Source organism: Somniosus microcephalus, chromosome 2 (genome assembly GCF_052327205.1).
Source record: "Somniosus microcephalus isolate GS21.2 chromosome 2, FLI_Smic_1.0, whole genome shotgun sequence".
Classification (NCBI taxonomy): domain Eukaryota; kingdom Metazoa; phylum Chordata; class Chondrichthyes; order Squaliformes; family Somniosidae; genus Somniosus; species Somniosus microcephalus.
The window spans coordinates 321,129,024-321,148,155 of NC_140988.1; the positions used below are offsets into that span (position 1 = coordinate 321,129,024).

Here is a 19,132-nt window from a genome sequence, read left to right on the forward strand (position 1 = left end):
CAACAGGTACAAGATTCTTGCTCCCTGTGTGGACGAGAGCAGGGACTGCAGGGAGGATGAGCAATCTGACTACAGCACCGTGGTAAAGGGAGCCATTCAAGTGGGTGGAGTAAAAAGAAATGTTGTAGTGATAGGGGACAGTATAGTTAGGGTGATAGATACTGTTCTCTGTAGCCGACAGCGTGACTCCCGAAGGCTGTGTTGCCTGCCTGGTTCCAGCGTTAAAGGACATCTCCTCTGGGCTGGAGAGGAACTTGGAGTGGGAGGGGGAAGATCCAGTTGTCATGGTCCACGTAGTTACCAATGACATAGGTAGGACAAAGAAAGCGGTTATGCTGAGGGAGTATGAGCAGCTAGGGGCTAAATTAAAAAGCAGAACCACAAAGGTAATGATCGCTGTATTACTACCTGAGCCACAAGCGAATTTGCATAGGGTAAATAAGATCAGAGAAATGAATGAGTGGCTCAAAGGCTGGTGTGGGAGAAATGGGTTTCGATTTGTGGGGCACTGGCACCAGTACTGGGATAAGAGAGAGCTGTTCCATTTGGACGGGCTTCACTTCAACCATGCTGGGGCTAGAGTCCTGGCGAATCGAATAACTAGGGCTGTAGAGAGGGCTTTAAACTAAATAGTGCGGGGGGGGGGGGGGAGGATTCAGGTGAGTGGGAATTTAAAAAGTCAGAGAAAGGAGAAGGCAATAGAGCAGGATAGAGAGGGGGGAAATAATAACCAGTGTGACAGGAAGGGACAGAATGTTTAAAAATAAGAATGCAACAGAAAATGGGGCCAAAACAAGAAGAAATGGTAAAAAGACAAGGTAAAAAGCTCTATATCTGAATGCACACAGCATTCGTAACAAGATAGATGAGTTGATGGCACAAATAGATACAAATGGGTATGATTTGATCACCATCACAGAGACGTGGTTGCAAGGTGACCAGGGCTGGGAACAGAATATTCCACAGTATTTGACAATTTGGAAGGGTAGACAGAAAGGAAAGGGAGGTGGTGTGGCTTTGTTGGTAAAGGATGGGATCAGTGCAGTGGTGAGAAGTGATATTGGCTCAGAAGATCAAGATATAGAATCGGTTTGGGTGGAAATAAAAAATGGGAAACAGTCTCTGGTGGGCGTACTCTACAGGCCCCCGAACATTAGCAATACTGTTGGACAGAATATAAAACAACAAAGAATGGAGGCCTGTAAAAAAGGTAGGGTAATAATCATGGGCGATTTTAATCTCTATATTGATTGGACAAATCAAATTGGCCATGGTAGCCTTGAGGAGGAGTTCATAGAGTGCATCCGGGATGGTTTCCTAGAACAGTATGTAATGGAACCAACCAGGGAGCAGGGTATCTTGGATCTGGAACTATGTAATGAGACATAATTAATAAATGATCTCATAGTAAAGGATCCTCTAGGTAAGAGTGGTTGAATTTCAAATTCAGTTGGAGGGTGAAAAAGTTGTATCTCAAACCAGTGTCCTGATCTTAAACAAAGGCAATTACAAGGGCATGAGGGCAGAACTGGCTAAACTGGACTGGAAAAATAAATTAAAAGGCAAGACAGTTGAAAAGCAGTGGCGGACATTTAATGAGATATTTCATAACTCTCAACAGAAATATATTCCAGTGAGAAAGAAAGATTTTAAGAGATGGGAGCACTATCCGTGGCTAACTAAGGAAGTAAAGGATGGTGTCAAATTGAAAACAAAGGCACACAATGTTGCCAAGATTGGTGGGAGGCCAGAGGATTGGGAATTCTTAAAAACCAGCAAAGGATGACTAAAAAAATAAAGAGAGAGATGAATTATGAGAGTAAACTAGCAAGAAATATTAAAGCAGATAGTAAGAGCTTCTACAAGTATATAAAAAGGAAGAGAGTAGCTAAAGTAAACATTGGTCCCTTAGAGGAAGAGAATGGGGAATTAATAATGGGTAACAGGGAAATGGCAGAAACTCTGAACAGATATTTTGTATCTGTCTTCACGGTATAAGACGCCAACAACATCCCAATAATGGATAATCAAGGGGCCACAGGGAGGGGGAACTAAAGACAATCACTATCACTAAGGAAAAAGTACTTGATAAAATAATGGGACTAAAAGCCAACAAGTCCCCTGGACCTGATGGCCTGCATCCCAGGGTCTTAAAAGAAGTGGCTGCAGAGATAGTGGATGCATTGGTTGCAATATACCAAAATTCCCTGGACTCTGGAGAGGTCCCAGCGGATTGAAAAACCGCAAATGTAACACCCCTATTTAAGAAAGGAAGGGAGACAGAAAGCAGGAAACTATAGACCAGTTAGCCTAACATCTGTCATTGGGAAAATGCTGGAGTCCTTCATTAAGGAAGCAGTAGCAGGGCATTTGGAAAATCATAATACAGTCAAGCAGAGTCAACATGGTTTTATGAAAGGGAAATCATGTTTAACAAATTTGCTGGAGTTCTTTGAGGATGTAACGAGCAGGTTAGATAAAGGTGAGTCAGTGGGGATGTGGTGTATTTGGATTTCCAGAAGGCATTCGCTAAGGTGCCACATAAAAGGTTACTGCATAAGATAAAAGCTCACGGAGTTGGGGGTAATATATTAGCATGGAGAGAGAATTGGCTAACAGAAAGTAGAGAGTCGGGATAAAAGGGTCATTTTCCTGTTGACAAACGGTAACTAGTGGGGTGCCGCAGGGATCGGTGCTGGGGCCTCAACTATTTACAATCTATATTAAATGACTTGGATGAAGGGACCGAGTGTAATGTAGCTAAGTTTGCTGATGATACAAAGATGGATGGGAAAGCAAGTTGTGCAGCGGACTCAAAGAATCTGCAAAGGGATATAGACAGGCTAAGTGAGTGGGCAAACATTTGGCAGATGGAGTATAATGTGGGAAAGTGCGAGGTTATCCACTTTGGCAGGAAAAATAAAAAAGCAAATTATTATTTAAATGGAGAGAGGTTACAAAATGTTACAGTTCAGAGGGACCTAGGGGTCCTTGTGCATGAAACACAAAAAGTTAGCATGCAGGTACAGCAAGTAATCAAAAAGGCAAATGGAATGTTGGCCTTTATTGCAAGGGGGTTGGAGTATAAAAGCAGGGAAGTCCTGCTACAACTGTACAGGGTATTGGTGAGACCACACCTTGAATACTGCGTACAGTTTTGGTCGTCTTATTTAAGGAAGGATATACTTGCATTGGAGGCAGTTCAGAGACGATTCACTAGGTTAATTCCAGAGATGAGGGGGTTGACTTATGAGGAAAGGTTGAGCAGGTTGGGGCTATACTCATTGGAATTTAGAAGAATGAGAGGTGATCTTATTGAAACATATAAGATACTGATGGGGCTCGACAAGGTAGATGCAGAGAGGATGTTTCCCCTCGTGGGGAAATCTAGAATCGAGGGCATAGTTTCAGAATAAAGGGTTGCCCTTTTAGAACTGAGATGAGGAGGAATTTCTTCTCTGAGTGTCGTAAATCTGTGGAATTCTCTGCCCCGGAGAGCCGTGGAGGCTGGGTCATTAAATACATTTAAGGTGGAGATAGACAGATTTTTGCAAGGTAAGGGAGTGAAGGGTTATGGGGAGCGGGCAGGGAAGTGGCTTTGAGCCCAAGATCAGCCATGATCTTATTGAATGGCAGAGTAGGCTCGAGGGGCCAAGTGGCCTATTCCTGCTCCTATTTCTTGTTATGTTCTTATGAAACAAAAAAGAAAATCTGAATGCTCACTGTTATTTGGTTAAGCATTTCTGTGACATTATTTCATAATGAACAATCTTCTAAAGAACAGCTAAAATGCTGATTAGTTAACTTCATGCAAGGCAACTTTCTTCAATTACATACATTAAGTAAACATAAAAGCTTCCATCCCAAACATGAACTTGGCAGAAGTTGTTGCTGTAGCAGATCACAAAATACCTACTTAACCTGTCAGATTTCAAGCTGAGTTTCTGCAACAAAAGTGTTACAGGAATGGATGTTGCTTTAAAATTTCCCCTAAGATGGCAACACTGTGGACAGGAAGAGTGGGCGTGGGGGGTGGGGTTAAGAATACCATAATATTCTGAGACTACAAAAGTTAGAATTCTGTATCTCAAACAGAACCCAAGCATAAACCACATAAAATGTAATGTCTTAATGCAATGAAATGCTGTGTGCAACAAAGAGTCGATACCACCTCATTTGCCAGTAGATTTTGTTCTATGGCAGTTCGACATGATTAATATTTCACTGATATAGCCATTGTTCAGGCCTAGCATGGCCTGCTGAGTAATTCCAGCATGTTCTGTTGTTATTTCAGATTTCCAGCATCCGCAGTATTTTGCTATTTTATTAATTATGGAACTGTCCACTTAGTAGGTACAAATAATTTAATAAAATCAATGGACAACATTCAGCAATGTTTGCTTCGAACTGGAATGGAGAATTATCACTGCAGTAGTGTCAACATCTATAGTAACTAAATCACAGAGTATGAGCAGCTTTTGATACATAGACTACCAACTGTGCTGTCTTCCTTGTAGTGTATGTAACTGTTCTACCTTTAAGAGAACTATTGTATGTAACCGTTCACCTTTAAGAGAACTATTTTAGGTGTGGCACTACTTTATCTTGGCTGCTGTATACTGTAATACCGACGGTGACCACACCGGTATATAAATGCTGTGTCGGGATTTATTGGGCAGATTCGCCCTGACCTTCGAATAGTAAAGTCCTGTTAAAGTTACTCTTGTAGTCTGTGTATTAATTCGCCATAATACCTACAGACTTTACAGTGGCGACGAGTTCGATCTTACCCTGTGGCAACAATACTTCCGAAGCAGTTAACGAGCGTCGAGAAGAGGCACCCGCCCTCGTCGTTCTGCTGAGAGAAAACTCGAGTCTGCAGAGCAAGGAAGAAGGAAGAATTCAGACACGAAGCCTTCCATCAGCAGCAGGCACTGATTGTCCCTTCTGCCACGGTGGTGAGTGAGCCGATCAGCACAAGAAGCAAGTCGGCCACGGTGACTGTGAGTAAAGGGAAAATTAAAAAAATAAACGGAGGATAAGGGCGGTGAACTCGACCACGGTCGGGGGGAAAGGAGCCGGACAGAAGTCGGGCCCAGAGGCGCTGAGACTGGGGCAGCGTGGAGCACGGAAGCCGCGGTACAAGCGGGCTGGGAGACGCAACGGCGTCGTGAGACAGCTAGACCGCGACCGGCGAAAAAGGCCGGGCAGCTACCGAGGCCACGAGGCGCTGCGACCGGGATCGTAAGGCGCGGGAAGATATAAAAATAAATAACCCGCGGTGAACTCAGCCACAGCCGGGGAGGAAAGCACCGGACTGCGAGAGGGCTGGGAGGCGCGATTGGAGTGAAAAAGGCCGGGCAGCGACCGAGGCCACGAAGCGCTGCGACCGGGATCGTAAGGCGCGGGAAGATATAAAAATAAATAAATCACTGAGAACTCAGCCGCAGCCGGGGAGGAAAGCACCGGACTGCGAGAGGGCTGGGAGGCGCGATTGGAAGCCGCTGAGGGAGAGACAGAGCCCGAGCGAGCGGGAGAGACAGAGCGAGATCCAGCCCAGCGGCTGAAACTGTTCGCCGTCAACGGGTTGTACCCAGCGCCGGTTGCCCTGCCGAGAAAAGGGAACAAATTGAACATGAGTTTAAATCTTCAAAGGAGAGGGGTTTGGAGTTAACTGTCAGCCAACTCCTTCATATGCTGAAGGACAAGACTCTGAAATGGGGACAAATTGAACAGGAGTTTAAATCTTCAAAGGAGAGGGGTTTGGAGCTCCCAAAAGTTATTGAAATAGCTGAGGTTGCAACACAGACTGAGAAGATGGCAGCAGAGCAACCCTTGGATGCCAAAAGTACGCTGACTCACGTCAATGTTGAACAACAGAAGGTTGAAACAGCTGCTGCAGTAGAGGGATTGAATAGTCCGATCAACCAATCTCCGAATGAAGTTGAAGTATTGAAATCACAAATGACGTCATTAGTAAAAGACTTGCAGGAAGCCCAGAAAAAGCTGGATGAAGCTGAACGCCTGAAGAAGTCTCTTCAGGAAAGATGTCTGGATTGGGAACAAAAGCTGGCTAATGTCCAGCTGGGTATGGAGGAAATAGAAGACCCTCTCACTGGCCTAGCTCAAGATGACACCGAATATTACCATGACCTGTTGGACGACATCGAATATTACGATGACCTGTTCTGCCCAGCTTGTGATGAAAACTCCCAAAGTGCAGAAACCATGAAGAATCACAAAAAGTCTAAGGAACATCGGGAGATGGTGGCGCTACTACGGAAAAAGGAGGACGAGGAGGAACTGTGCATGCAGCTGGCAGCTGACAGTGGAGCCCAGAGAGTCTCCAAGAAGCAGAAAAGGAAAAGACGAAGCAGATGATGATGATCATCTGGACCATCATCATCACTACTAGATCACGCACGGGGTCCCTTCGAACGGAGCCAAATCAGTTTGGAAGTAGAAAAACTTCCCAAGGTACTCAAGTTTTTACAAGCCAACAATGCTGGTTCAGAAGGACGGAAGTTCAAGCTGTTAAGTCCAGTGAAGGACTATTGGATGAGTCACTCCAGCAACGTGAACCGACTACACCACAGGGAACTGCTACACCACTGAGGTGTTGTCAGGACCGAGTCAAGAAGCACGGAAGGCGCATCCACCGAGATTGAATCTGTGAACTGTTTTCCGCAGAGACTGAATCTGTGAACTGTTTCCGCAGAGACTACATCTGTGAACTGTTTTAACATGAAGTTGGATATATGTTATGATGTTATGTTTAATGGGGAATAAGTATGTTGTAAGCTAAAAAGGGAGGATTGTAGTGTATGTAACTGTTCTACCTTTAAGAGAACTATTGTATGTAACCGTTCACCTTTAAGAGAACTATTTTAGGTGTGGCACTACTTTATCTTGGCTGCTGTATACTGTAATACCGACGGTGACCACACCGGTATATAAATGCTGTGTCAGGATTTATTGGGCAGATTCGCCCTGACCTTCGAATAGTAAAGTCCTGTTAAAGTTACTCTTGTAGTCTGTGTATTAATTCGCCATAATACCTACAGACTTTACATTCCCCATTTCACAGAGCACCTCAATCAGAACCCCATCTATTCTCATGTTTGTTAACTAGTCTCTTGGTTACACTTTGTGAACAAGAATGGTGAAGCTCAAATCGCATGTTTAAAAGGACGCATACACATCTAATTCTGCAGTTATACTGCAGCTACAGTCTGAGATCACTAGCAGCATAAAGCATTTTGTGGCCATCAGAACTTACGTGATCTCATGGCTATAAATCATACACCAATAGTCTGCAAACAGCTCTGCACATAAATGCTTACATGCATATACAAAAGGTCCGTTTCCCTGCCAGTAAAGTTCTAACATTTCAGTGTGCAGGACTCCTTTCCCAAAATATTACAAAAAGTACTACGTTGGATTTTCTGAGCACTTTTTACAGCTGGTTTGACAGTGTACTTGAGAAATGATCCACACAAGGCCAGGTAAACTGTGAGACACGGGGCAGTGTCATACAGTACTCTGTTTGAGTCATATTGAGTGACACCTGATTCAGGGTATACACTATGTTGTGCATTGCATAAAGAGCAAATCACTTTGGAGCAATGCTAAACCACACCTGAAATTTTTAAGAATATTCCTCTTATCGTGAGCTCAAGAAAAAGTTGAAAATCCAAAAAGCATGATTTGGGGTGTTGAGCAATTAATTCATTATTTTATATTTCTTGATTTCCCCAAAAAATTCAGATTTGTGTTTGAACATCAGTATTGGATGATGGTCAAGTCCCTCAGGAGCAAGTGTTCTCAGTCAGTTCTTACAGTACATGAATGGGAAGTTAAACACACTGCATTGCTGTAGGTATCCCAAAAACTGTTTGAGCAATAGTAGCTGATGGAGAAAATGGTGAGATTAAATGGTCACCAGATTACCAATTTAAAATACAAAATGCATTTCATAAATGTCACTTTTTAAAAACTAAATTGAGCATTCTATTTTGAATAAAGGGAGTGTTAAAGCTCCATGTATAGTTTAATATAATTCTATTTTTACTCTGCACTTTTGGGAGTATGGAGACAAACATGGCAGTACTTTGTAAAAAAAAAACATAGCAATCAGATCTCATCTATTGTACAGCTGTTATTTCTACAATAGCGTTCAGTGCCATTTGCAACTCTCAGACAATGAAGCCATCCATGCCCGCATGCAGCAAAACCTGGAAGACATTCAGGCTTGGGCTGATAAGTGGCAGGTAACATTCGCGCCAGACAAGTACCAGGCAATGACCATCTCCAACAAGCGAGCGTCTAACCACTGCCCCCGGACATTCAACGGTATTACCATCACCAAATCCCCACCATCAATATCCTGGAGGTCACCATTGACCAGAAACTTAACTGGACCAGCCACAGAAATACTGTGGCAACAAGAGCAGGTCAGAGGCTGGGTATTCTGTGGCAAATGTCTCACCTCCTTACTCTCTAAAGCCTTTCCACTATCTACAAGGCACAAGTCAGGAGTGTGATGGAATATTCTCCACTTGCCTGGATGAGTGCAGCTCCAACAACACTCAAGAAGCTCGACACCATCCAAGACAAAGCAGCCCGCTTGATTGGTACCCCATCCACCACCTTAAACATTCACTCCCTCCACCACCGGCGTACTGTGGCTGCAGTGTGTACCATCTACAAGATGCACTGCAGCAACTCGTCGGGCCTTCTTCGGCAGCACCTTCCAAACCCACGACCTCTACCACCTAAAAGGACAAGGGCAGCAGGCACATGGGAACACCATCACCTCCAAGTCACACACCATCCGGACTTGGAAGGATATCGCCGTTCCTTCATCGTCGCTGGGTCAAAAATCCTGGAACTCCCTACCTAACAGCATTGTGGGAGTACCTTCACCACAAGGACTACAGCGGTTCAAGGCGGCGGCTCACCACCACCTTCTCAAAGGGCAATTAGGGATGGGCAATAAATGCTGGTCTTGCCAGCGACGCCCACATCCCATGAATGAATTTTTTTAAAGTATAGAAATTTCAAATTGCAAGGGCAGGGGGAGGGGAAAGGAATACATATCTTGGATGACAGTGCTTATCCAGCAAAAACAGAAACTACAGCAAAATAATTTTACCTCCAGGACCAGTGAGAGGTCTTATCACATCTATTTAATATTTTTGCAGCTTTAGAGATTCAGCATTTATGCACAAGTCAACTCCCACCAAAATGTTTTGCATTGAAACCAAAAGCCAATAGAGGAATGGGATATTAAAAACCAGCCTTCAGATTTGTTTCAAATGTTCCAGTAGTCTTTCTTTGGGTAAAATAAGTATTGATTCTGCCATTTTCATTTGACTGAATGATTAGAGGGGTGTTGAGGAGAACTTTTTTCACCCAGAGGGTGGTGGGGGTCTGGAACTCACTGCCTGAAAGGGTGGTAGAGGCAGAGACCCTCAGCACATTTAAAAAGTACCTGGATATGCAATTGAAGAGCCATAACCTACAAGGCTACAGACCAAGAGCTGGAAAGAGGTATTAGGTGGGATAGCTCTTTTTCAGCTGGCACAAACATGATGGGCCGAATGGCCTCCTTCTGTGCTGTAAATTTCTGTGATTCTATGACTGTCTTTATGTAATCATTTTTTTTTACCGACAGAAGTCTCAATGATCTTAAGTACACCAATTACGGAATCTTTGGGACACAAGCAGGGTACAGAACTCCCATTAAGAAAGTTATCTGGCACACTCTTGTACTCAGTTATTAAATTCTATCAAACCAAAGTTTTTGGTTTTTAAAACTTGCTTCTGCATTAGCAGGCCATCATAAAGTACCAAGAGAGAAGTAACTATTGGCACTGGCAAAGCATGAATACATTTTAATTGTAGGCTACAAAAGTGAGCCTTTTATTATACGCAAATAATGTTTATTGGAAAATAGTGCTCCTTTGACATCATGTCTAATCGCTCTTTAGACAATCTAAGTACCAAAGTGCTGCAAAGTTTATTTACGATAGCTTTATTTTCCATTGAAGGAAGATCTTAATAGGTGCTTGAACAAAACAAAAACATGGCAATTCACCAATGCATGTAATTCTAGAACAAACAACGTAGTATTTTATGAGCAAACAAAAAACCAGAGTAAAGCACAAGCCTGCTGAAACTATGTGGGACCTCATGGAAATTACCAATGAAAACAAATGGCAAGGTACAAAGGTGAGTTGATAACTCTTTTCAAGTCAGGGCACAATGGAAGGAGCAAATTTATTCACTTCGTACTCACCAGTCGGTTTTCATCGAATACTTCAAACAGCAGCCTGTGATTCTGGGGATTGACCTGCGAGTTAAGTAATGAATATTATAGCTGGGCTCACATCACACAACCATCAACTAATTTAACCTGCTGTTACATTATCAACATGAACTCAAATGTCGACACTTGTAGAACAGTCGACTTGTACAGGACAGGCTGTAGTGAACTCGGTCTTGAAAAAAATCATTGCGGAAAATATTTAACACTCCATTGTTTTTCTTGGGAAATATTCTTCAAGTGCCTGAAATCCAAGCCAAACCGTAGGATTAAATCCAGGTACATGTTAGCTGTTCCACCTCCCAAGTACACGGATACCACCAGCAACACCCACAATAGTTCAATTCAGCAGTTCAACAGAACACAGGAGCAACTGCCAGGCTCTTTGATTTTGATTTGGTGCTCTGAGAAAGGGTCACCACCTAAAACATTTATATATCTCTTCTCTTTTTTCAGATGCTGACAGATCCAAGGTAAAGATGAGAACTTAAGGAATTGAGAAAAACCACAGAAAGCCTGCAGTTGCAAGTCTTCAATTAAAACACATGTTCAGGTTTTTATTTCTTGATTTCCACCCCACCCTAGTGGCAGTGATCGGAAGCTACTGTCAAGGGTCAAGGAAAGAGTCAAAAATGTTCAGGCTACTGTTTTCCCTTCAGTTTCTCTCAGCATCTCAAGAGACTCAAGTAATGAGAGGTTCACGATCACTGTAAGATGGTTTATAGAAATGTTTGGAGACTAATTTGATTGTAATGATATCTTTATAGAGATAGAATTATATTTTATTCTTTTTCCTCTTTACAGGATTAATAGACCCACTGTGTTTTGTCAGCATTTTCAAGCATGCATCTCCAGGCTCTCTCTTTCTTGCCCAATTCCCTCATATTCTCAACCTTTTCCCCTGGGTAGGCTTCTCATTGTCTCACTGTCTTAACTGTTTGCATGCTCTTTTATTTCTTCAAAATTTACTTAGTTAGGAACAGGAGCAGGTCATTCAGCCCCTCGAGCCTGTTCTGCCATTCAATGAGATCATGGCTGATCTGCGACCTAACTCCATATGCCTGCCTTTGCCCCATATCCCTCAATACCTTTGGTTAACAAAAAGCTATCAATCACAGATTTAAAATTAACAATTGATCTAGTTTCAATTGTCATTTGCGGAAGAGAGTTCCAGACTTCTAGCACCCTTGCATGTAGAAGGGTTTCCTAATTTCACTCCGGAAAGGTCTGGCTCTAATTTTTAGACTATGCCTCCCAGTCCTAGAATTCCCAACCAGCGGAAATAGTTTCTCTCCATCTACCCTATCAGTTCCCCTTAATATCTTAAAAACTTCGATCAAATCACCCTGAACCGTCTAAATTCTAAGGAATACAACCCTAATTTGTGTAATCTGTCTTCGTAACTTAACCCTTGAAGTCTGGGTATCATTCTGGTAAACCTACACTGCACTCCCTCCAAGGCCTGTATATCCTTCATACGGTGTGGTGCCCAGAACTGCTCACAGTCCTCCAGGTGTGGTCTAACCAGGGTTTTGTATAGCTGCAGCATAACTTCTACCCCCTTGTATTTTAATCCTCTAGATATAAAGGCCAGCATTCCATTAGCCTTTTTGATTATTTTCTGTACCTGTTCATGACATTTTAATAATCTATGTACCTGGACCCCAAGTCTCTTTGGACCTCCACTGTTTTTAGCTATTCACCATTTAGGAAGTAACCTGTTCTGTCCTTTTTAGGTCCAAAGTGGATGACCTCACATTTGCCTACATTGAAATCCATTTGCCACAATTTTGCTCATTCACTTAATCTGTCGATATCCCTTTGTAACTTTATGCTTCCATCTACACTGCCTATAATTCCACCTATCCTTGTGTCATCGGCACATTTGGATATATGACTTTCTATGCCAACATCTAAGTCATCACTAAATACTGTGAATACTTGAGGCCCGAACACAGATCCCTGCAGGACACCACTAGTCACATCCTGTTAATTTGAATACCTACCCATTATCCCTACTGCCCGTCTCCTGCCGCTCAGCCAATTTCCTAACCAGGTCAATAATTTGCCCTCAACTCCGTGGGCTTTTACCTTAATCTCTTATGTAGGACTTTATCAAATGCCTTGCGGAAGTCCATATAAATAGCATCCATAGACATTCCCCTGTCCACTATTTCAGTCACCTCTTCAAAAAATTCAATCAGGTTTGTCAGGCATGACCTACCTTTCACAAATCCATGCTGGCTCTCTCTGATCAACTGAAAATTTTCAAGGTGTTCAGTCACCCTGTCCTTAATTATAGACTCTATAAATTTCCCGACAACAGATGTTAGTCTAACTAGTCTATAATTTCACAGGAATGGTGGCATATTGGTAATGTTACTAGACTAGTAATCCAGAGGCCTGGACTAATCATTCGGAGTTCAAATCCCACCACAGCAGCTGGGGAACTTAAATTCAGTTAATTAAATAAATCTGGAATATAAAGCTAGTATCATTAATGGTAATCATAAAACTGCCGGATTGTCGTAAAAACCCACCTGGTTTACTGATGACCTATAGGGAAGGAAATCTGCCATCCTTACCCGATATGTGACTCTAGACCCACAGCAATGTGGTTGACTTTTAACTGCCCTCTGAAATGGCCTAGCAAGCCACTCAGTTGTCAAGGCTAATAAATCCCAGTGGCACCCACATCCTCTGAATTAAAAAAAATTCCCTGGTTTCCCTCTCTCACCATTTTTAAATAGTGGAGTGACGTGCGCAATTTTCCAATCTAAAGTAACGGTTCCTGAATCAAGAGGACTTTGGAAGATTATAGTTAGAGCATGCAATGTGCTCACCTAGTTCCTTTAAGACCCTTCTTTAATTTAAAAAATTTTTTTTTTTTTTTTTTTTTTTTTTTAAAACTATTTCAGGTTACAGCACACTCAACCCATTAACACTCCTGCTTGTACTTGGGAGTGCTTTTCTTCCTCTTCTCTCCTTTTTAAAATGGTTAAAATATTTGTTAATCTTTCAGTTTTCAGTTCTGAAAAGCCTGGACTTATCCTTTCTCTTTATAAATGCTGATTGACCTGCTGTGTGCGTGTCTTGCTTTTTCTGGTTTTGTTTCAAAATTCAGACAGTTTTTAAAAAAAATTCAAACCAATTTTACATTAAAACAAGGCAGGCCATATACATGTTGGTAGGCTAGAATTGGAACCGTGCTTAGTCACCCAAGTAGAAATAACAAATTAGCCCACAGCAGGTCTGTCACTGGAAGTGCTAATGATAAACCATAATCTGCCAACACATAGAAAGAGCATCAGCTTCCACCTTAGACTACTGCCACTTTTTCCACTCCCCAGCAGAGGTGCAACTGAGGAGTTACTGTAGCACTCAATCACACCCCAGGCTGCGATCAATTAATTTTGAAATAAAGAGACTCAAACATGGAACCTCCTGTTCAGAATCACTCGGTAACATGCTAACTTTATCCCATGAGACACTGAGGCAATTTGAACCTGGGACTTTCCTGTTCTGAATCGCTCTGTAAAACGCTGGCTTTACCCCGTGGGACATTGAGGGACTTGAACTTCTGAACGAGGTGAAATTTGACTTATTCACCTGCTCACCAAACTATACTTTATTTATTTATTCCCAGAATGTGGGCATTGTTGATAAAGCCAATTTTCTATCCCCAACAGTGGTTTGATACAACTGATGCCTTGCTGGGCCACTTCAGAGGGCAGGTAAGAGTCAACAACATTGAGGTGGGAGTGGAGTCCCATTTAGGCCAGATCGAGTAAGGACAACAGGTTTCCTTCCCTAAACAACATTAATGATCCACTTGGGTTTTTATGACAATCCGACAGCTTCATGGTCACTTTTCCCTGATACCAGCTTTTTAAAACTGAATTCCATAGTAGCATTTGAACTTGCATTATCTGGATCATCAATCCAGGCCTCTGGATTACTGGTTCAGTAACATAACTACTACACTATCATACTTGACTTTTTTTACAAAAAAGAGTGGGTTGGTTCAGTCATTTGTAAAAAAAAATTATATATTTATGCCACTTAAGAGTTTTATTCGTACTTACCCTGAAAAGAAATTCTTCATTCCATTTTGGATGTAATGTCTGCAAAAGAAAATTGTATCCATCAGTTTTACTTCTGTGCACAAACCACAAACACAACTAACCTTAAAACTTGGAAGATTCTGTTCAAAACATGACAATTTTGCCTACTTTCTGCAACATAAACTTGCATTATTTAATGCAATGTGTGTTTTTATTTTTTCACAATTGCTCCTAAATTGCAAACCAAGATTATTGCTTAAAATAAAGTCACCTTCACTTAATTTGAAACTGCAATCAGTGCTTAAAATAAATGGGCCTATGTCAATATTTTGTAGCTTAAGAGGTCATAAGAACATAAGAAGTAGGAGCAGGAGTAGGCCATGCGGCCCCTCGGGCCTGCTCCGCCATTCAATAGGATCATGGCTGATCCGAACCTAGACTCACATCCACTTCCCTGCCCTCTCCCCGTAACCCCTAATTCCCTTATCTGCTAGGAAACTGTCCATCTCCATTTTAAATTTATTTAATGTTGCAGCTTCCACAGCTCTCTGGGGTAGCAAATTCCATAGATTTACTACCCTCAGTGAAGAAGTTTCTCCTCATCTCAGTTTTGAAAGCGCAGCCCCTTATTCTTAGATTATGCCCCCTAGTTCTACTCTCACCCATCAGTGGAAACATCCTCCCCGCATCCACCCGATCAAGCCCCCTCACAATCTTATATGTTTCGATAAGGTCACCTCTCATTCTTCTGAACTCCAATGAGTAGAGTCCCAAACTACTCAACCTTTCCTCATACATCAACCCCCTCATCTCCGGAATCAACTGAGTGAACCTTCTCTGAACCGCCTCGAGAGCAAGTATATCTTTTCTTAAATATGGAAACCAAAACTGCACGCAGTATTCCAGGTGTGGCCTCACCAATACCCTGTATAACTGCAGCAAGACTTCCCTGTTTTTATACTCCATCCCCCTTGCAATAAAAGCCAAGATTCCATTGGCCTTCCTGATCACCTGCTGCACCTGCATACTAACTTTTTGTGTTTCATGCACCAGGACCCCTAGATCCCTTTGTACTGTAGCACTTTGCAGTTTCTCTCCATTTAGATAATAACTTGCTCTTTGATTTTTTCTGCCAAAGTGCATAACCTCACACTTTCCAACATTATATTGCATCTGCCAAATCTCTGCCCACTCACTTAGCCTGTCTATGTCCTTTTGCAGGTTTTTTATGTCCTCCTCACTCACTGCTTTCCCTCCCATCTTTGTATCGTCGGCAAACTTGGATATGTTGCACTCGGTCCCTTCCTCCAAATCGTTAATATAGATTGTGAAGAGTTGGGGTCCCAGCACTGACCCCTGCGCAACACCACCGGTTACTGATTGCCAGCCCGAGAACGAACCATTTATCCCAACTCTTTGTTTTCTGTTAGATAACCAATCTTCCACCCATGCCAGTATATTACCCCCAATCCCGTGATTTTTTTTATCTTGATCAGTAGTCTTTTGTGTGGAACCTTGTCAAATGCCTTTTGGAAGTCCAAATACACGACATCCACTGGTTCCCCTTTATCCACCCTGTATGTTACGTCCTCAAAGAATTCGAGCAAATTTGTCAAACATGACTTCCCCTTCATAAAACCATGCTGACTCGGTCCTATTAAATTATGTTTATCCAAGTGCTCTGTTACTGTTTCCTTAATAATGGACTCCAACATTTTGCCAACCACAGATGTTAGGCTAACTGGTCTATAGTTTCCGGCTTTTTGTCTACTTCCCTTCTTAAATAAGGGTGTTACATTAGCAGTTTTCCAATCTGCCGGGACCTTTCCCGAGTCCAGGGAGTTTTGGAAAATAATCACCAATACATCCACAATCCCTACCGCCACTTCTCTCAAGACCCTAGGATGTAGGCCATCAGGTCCGGGGGATTTATCCGCCTTAAGTCCCATTATTTTACCGAGTACCATCTCCTTAGTGATTTTAATCGTGTTTAGCTCCTCCCCCCCATTGCCCCCTGTTTGTCCAGTGTTGGGATATTTTTAGTGTCCTCCACTGTAAAGACTGATACAAAATATTTGTTCAGCGTCTTTGCCATCTCCATGTTCCCCACCACTAGTTTCCCGGTCCCATCCTCTAAGGGACCAACGTTCACTTTAGCCACCCTTTTTCTTTTTATATAGCTGTAGAAACTCTTGTTATCTGTTTTTATATTTTTTGCTAGTTTACTTTCATAATCTATCTTCCCTTTCTTAATTAATCTTTGTTATTGTTTGCTGGCTTTTAAATGCTTCCCAATCTTCTATCCTCCCACTAGATTTGGCTACTTTATATGCCCTTGTTTTCAGTCGGATACTATCCTTTATTACTTTACTAAGCCACGGATGGCTGTCTTTTCTTTTACTCCCCTTTTTCCTCAGTGGAATATATTTATCTTGAAAGATGTGAAATATCTCCTTGAATGTAGACCACTGCTCTTGTACCGTCTTACACTTTAATCTGTTTTCCCAGTCCACTTTAGTCAATTCTACTCTCATACCTTCATAGTCTCCTTTATTTAAGCTCAGTACGCTGGTTTGAGATCCAACTCTCTCACCCTCAAACTGAATTTGGGATTCAACCATATTATGGTCACTCATTCCAAGGGGATCCTTTACTAGGACATTTTTTATTAATCCTGTCTCATTACACAGGACCAGATCTAAGATTGCCTGCCCCCTGGTTGGTTCAGTTACATACTGCTCAAGGAACCCGTCCCTAATACACTCTATGAACTCTTCCTCAAGGCTGCCATGCCCAATTTGATTAGTCCAGTCAATATGAAAGTTAAAATCCCCCATGATTATAGCTGTTCCCTTATTACAAGCCCCAACTATTTCCTGATTTATACACCGACCAACAGAGTTGCAACTGTTCGGAGGCCTATAGACTACGCCCACGAGTGACTTTTTCCCCTTATTATTCCTTATCTCCACCCAAACTGTGTCACTATCCTGATCCTTTGACCCAATATCATTTCTGACTATTCATTGATTAACATAGCAACCCCACCTCCCTTTCCTTCCTGTCTGTCCTTCCTAATTGTCAAATACCCTTGTATGTTTAGTTCCCAGTCATGATCATCTTGCAGCCATGTTTCCGTAATGGCCACCAGATCATACCCATGTGTAGTTATTTGTATCGTCAACTCGTTTATTTTGTTACGAATGCTGCGTGCATTCAGGTGAAGAACTTTCAAATATGTTTTCTGACAATTTATTCCTGCTTTTACCCCCTTTACTACTTTACCATTATACATTCTGTCCCTTCCTGACACGCTCTGGTTTTTAATTCCCCCACTGCTACCTTGCTCTATTGCCTTCTCCGCTGTCATTTTTATTTTTCGCTCTCTTAAAACCTCCCCCACACTAATTAGTTTAAAGCCCTCTCTACAGCCTCAGTGTTTTCAATTCCGATAATAGCAGAAAAACAAGCACCAAGACACAGCACTTTATGGTTACAGATCTATCTGTAAAAGTGCTTTCTGTAAGGTGAAAATGTAACTTAAATAGAGAACTTTAAAAAGCATAGCACCAGACATGAAATGTCCTCAGAGTAACAGAAATGGGGAAAAAAGAGACACAACATAGAGCGGCAGGAGGCAAAGCCTCTTGGTTGAAGAGCCTGGTCATCAGCAGCTCACGGGTCCCATGTTTAAAGAGCAATGGTGGCGGAGTATCACGTTTTGGTGCAGGCACTGAGACTATATATCTCAGTTTGCTGCAGCTGGCAGCTTGGGTTAAGGAGCCCACTGGCAGCATGGACTGTACTTTGCAGAACAATTTAATACAGCATTGCAATATACCAGGCAATGTTGGGCACTTCCGAGGACATCTGTAACACAGGCCCCTGTATCAAAAGTCTTAAGCAGTCTGGACTTCTTTTCTGGGCGCTCAATTTTTGCCATCGGAGATCTGAGGTACCAGATTAAAGGGAGCCGACTCCTCTGGGTTTGGCGTGCTGGGAAACTAATTGCAGACCATCACGAGGCAGGGCTTCACTAATCTCACTGCGACTATTGAGTTAGCTTTTTGCTGGATCCATGGACATTCAGAGCCTATGTCTAGTGCTCATGTGGTATGGCAGGAATGAGTTTGGCATGTCTCACAATGACCCAACCATTTAAGTCAGATATTTCCCACTGAAACATTTACGTGCGCTCCTCTATTTCAAATCTTGATCAAAGAGGACAGTTTCCATTTTCCCTGTAGCTATTTTAAAAACAGTATAAAATAGACAAATTTCTTTATTTGTCATTCTACACAGCAGGTTGGTCAGCATTTGAAACAAAGATAGGTTGAAGATGTAATCCAACTTTTCTCTTTCAGATAGTGACCAAATTTCTAGATTTTTAGCATTTTCTGGCTTTATTTCAGATTTCCAACACTTATCTTTTTTCCCCCCCAAAAAATAAAAATACACAAAGGATCTCTTTGGAAAAATGATGCATTACACAAAAGCATTTCACATTTGGGAGTTAAACTCAACTTGACCTGATGATTACACCCTAAAAGATTAATTATAAAATGAGGGTTAAAGCGGATAAAACTCAGAAGTGCCGATCCTTACATAGTGCATCTCGAGTGTGATGCAGGCAGCTACTTCACAAGTTGGCACAGAGAGCATTTCATCTGCATTCATTACTGATGGGCAGCATTGATGTAGAGTGCATCTCAGATACCTGCGTCATGTTCAGATAGTTGAA

General features: G+C 42.2%; 1 protein-coding gene across 1 annotated transcript in view; it reads right to left on the reverse strand.

Annotated features, from left to right (window-relative positions):
• The window catches only part of nedd4l (NEDD4 like E3 ubiquitin protein ligase), a 577,353-nt gene that overhangs the window by 317,474 nt on the left and 240,747 nt on the right, over positions 1-19,132 (reverse strand). The window contains exons 4-5 of the mRNA XM_085974389.1: positions 14,413-14,451; positions 10,301-10,354 (exon numbers count right to left, since the gene is read on the reverse strand). Coding sequence (XP_085830515.1) covers positions 10,301-10,354; positions 14,413-14,451 — 93 coding nt within the window. The remainder of the gene's footprint in view (positions 1-10,300; positions 10,355-14,412; positions 14,452-19,132) is intronic.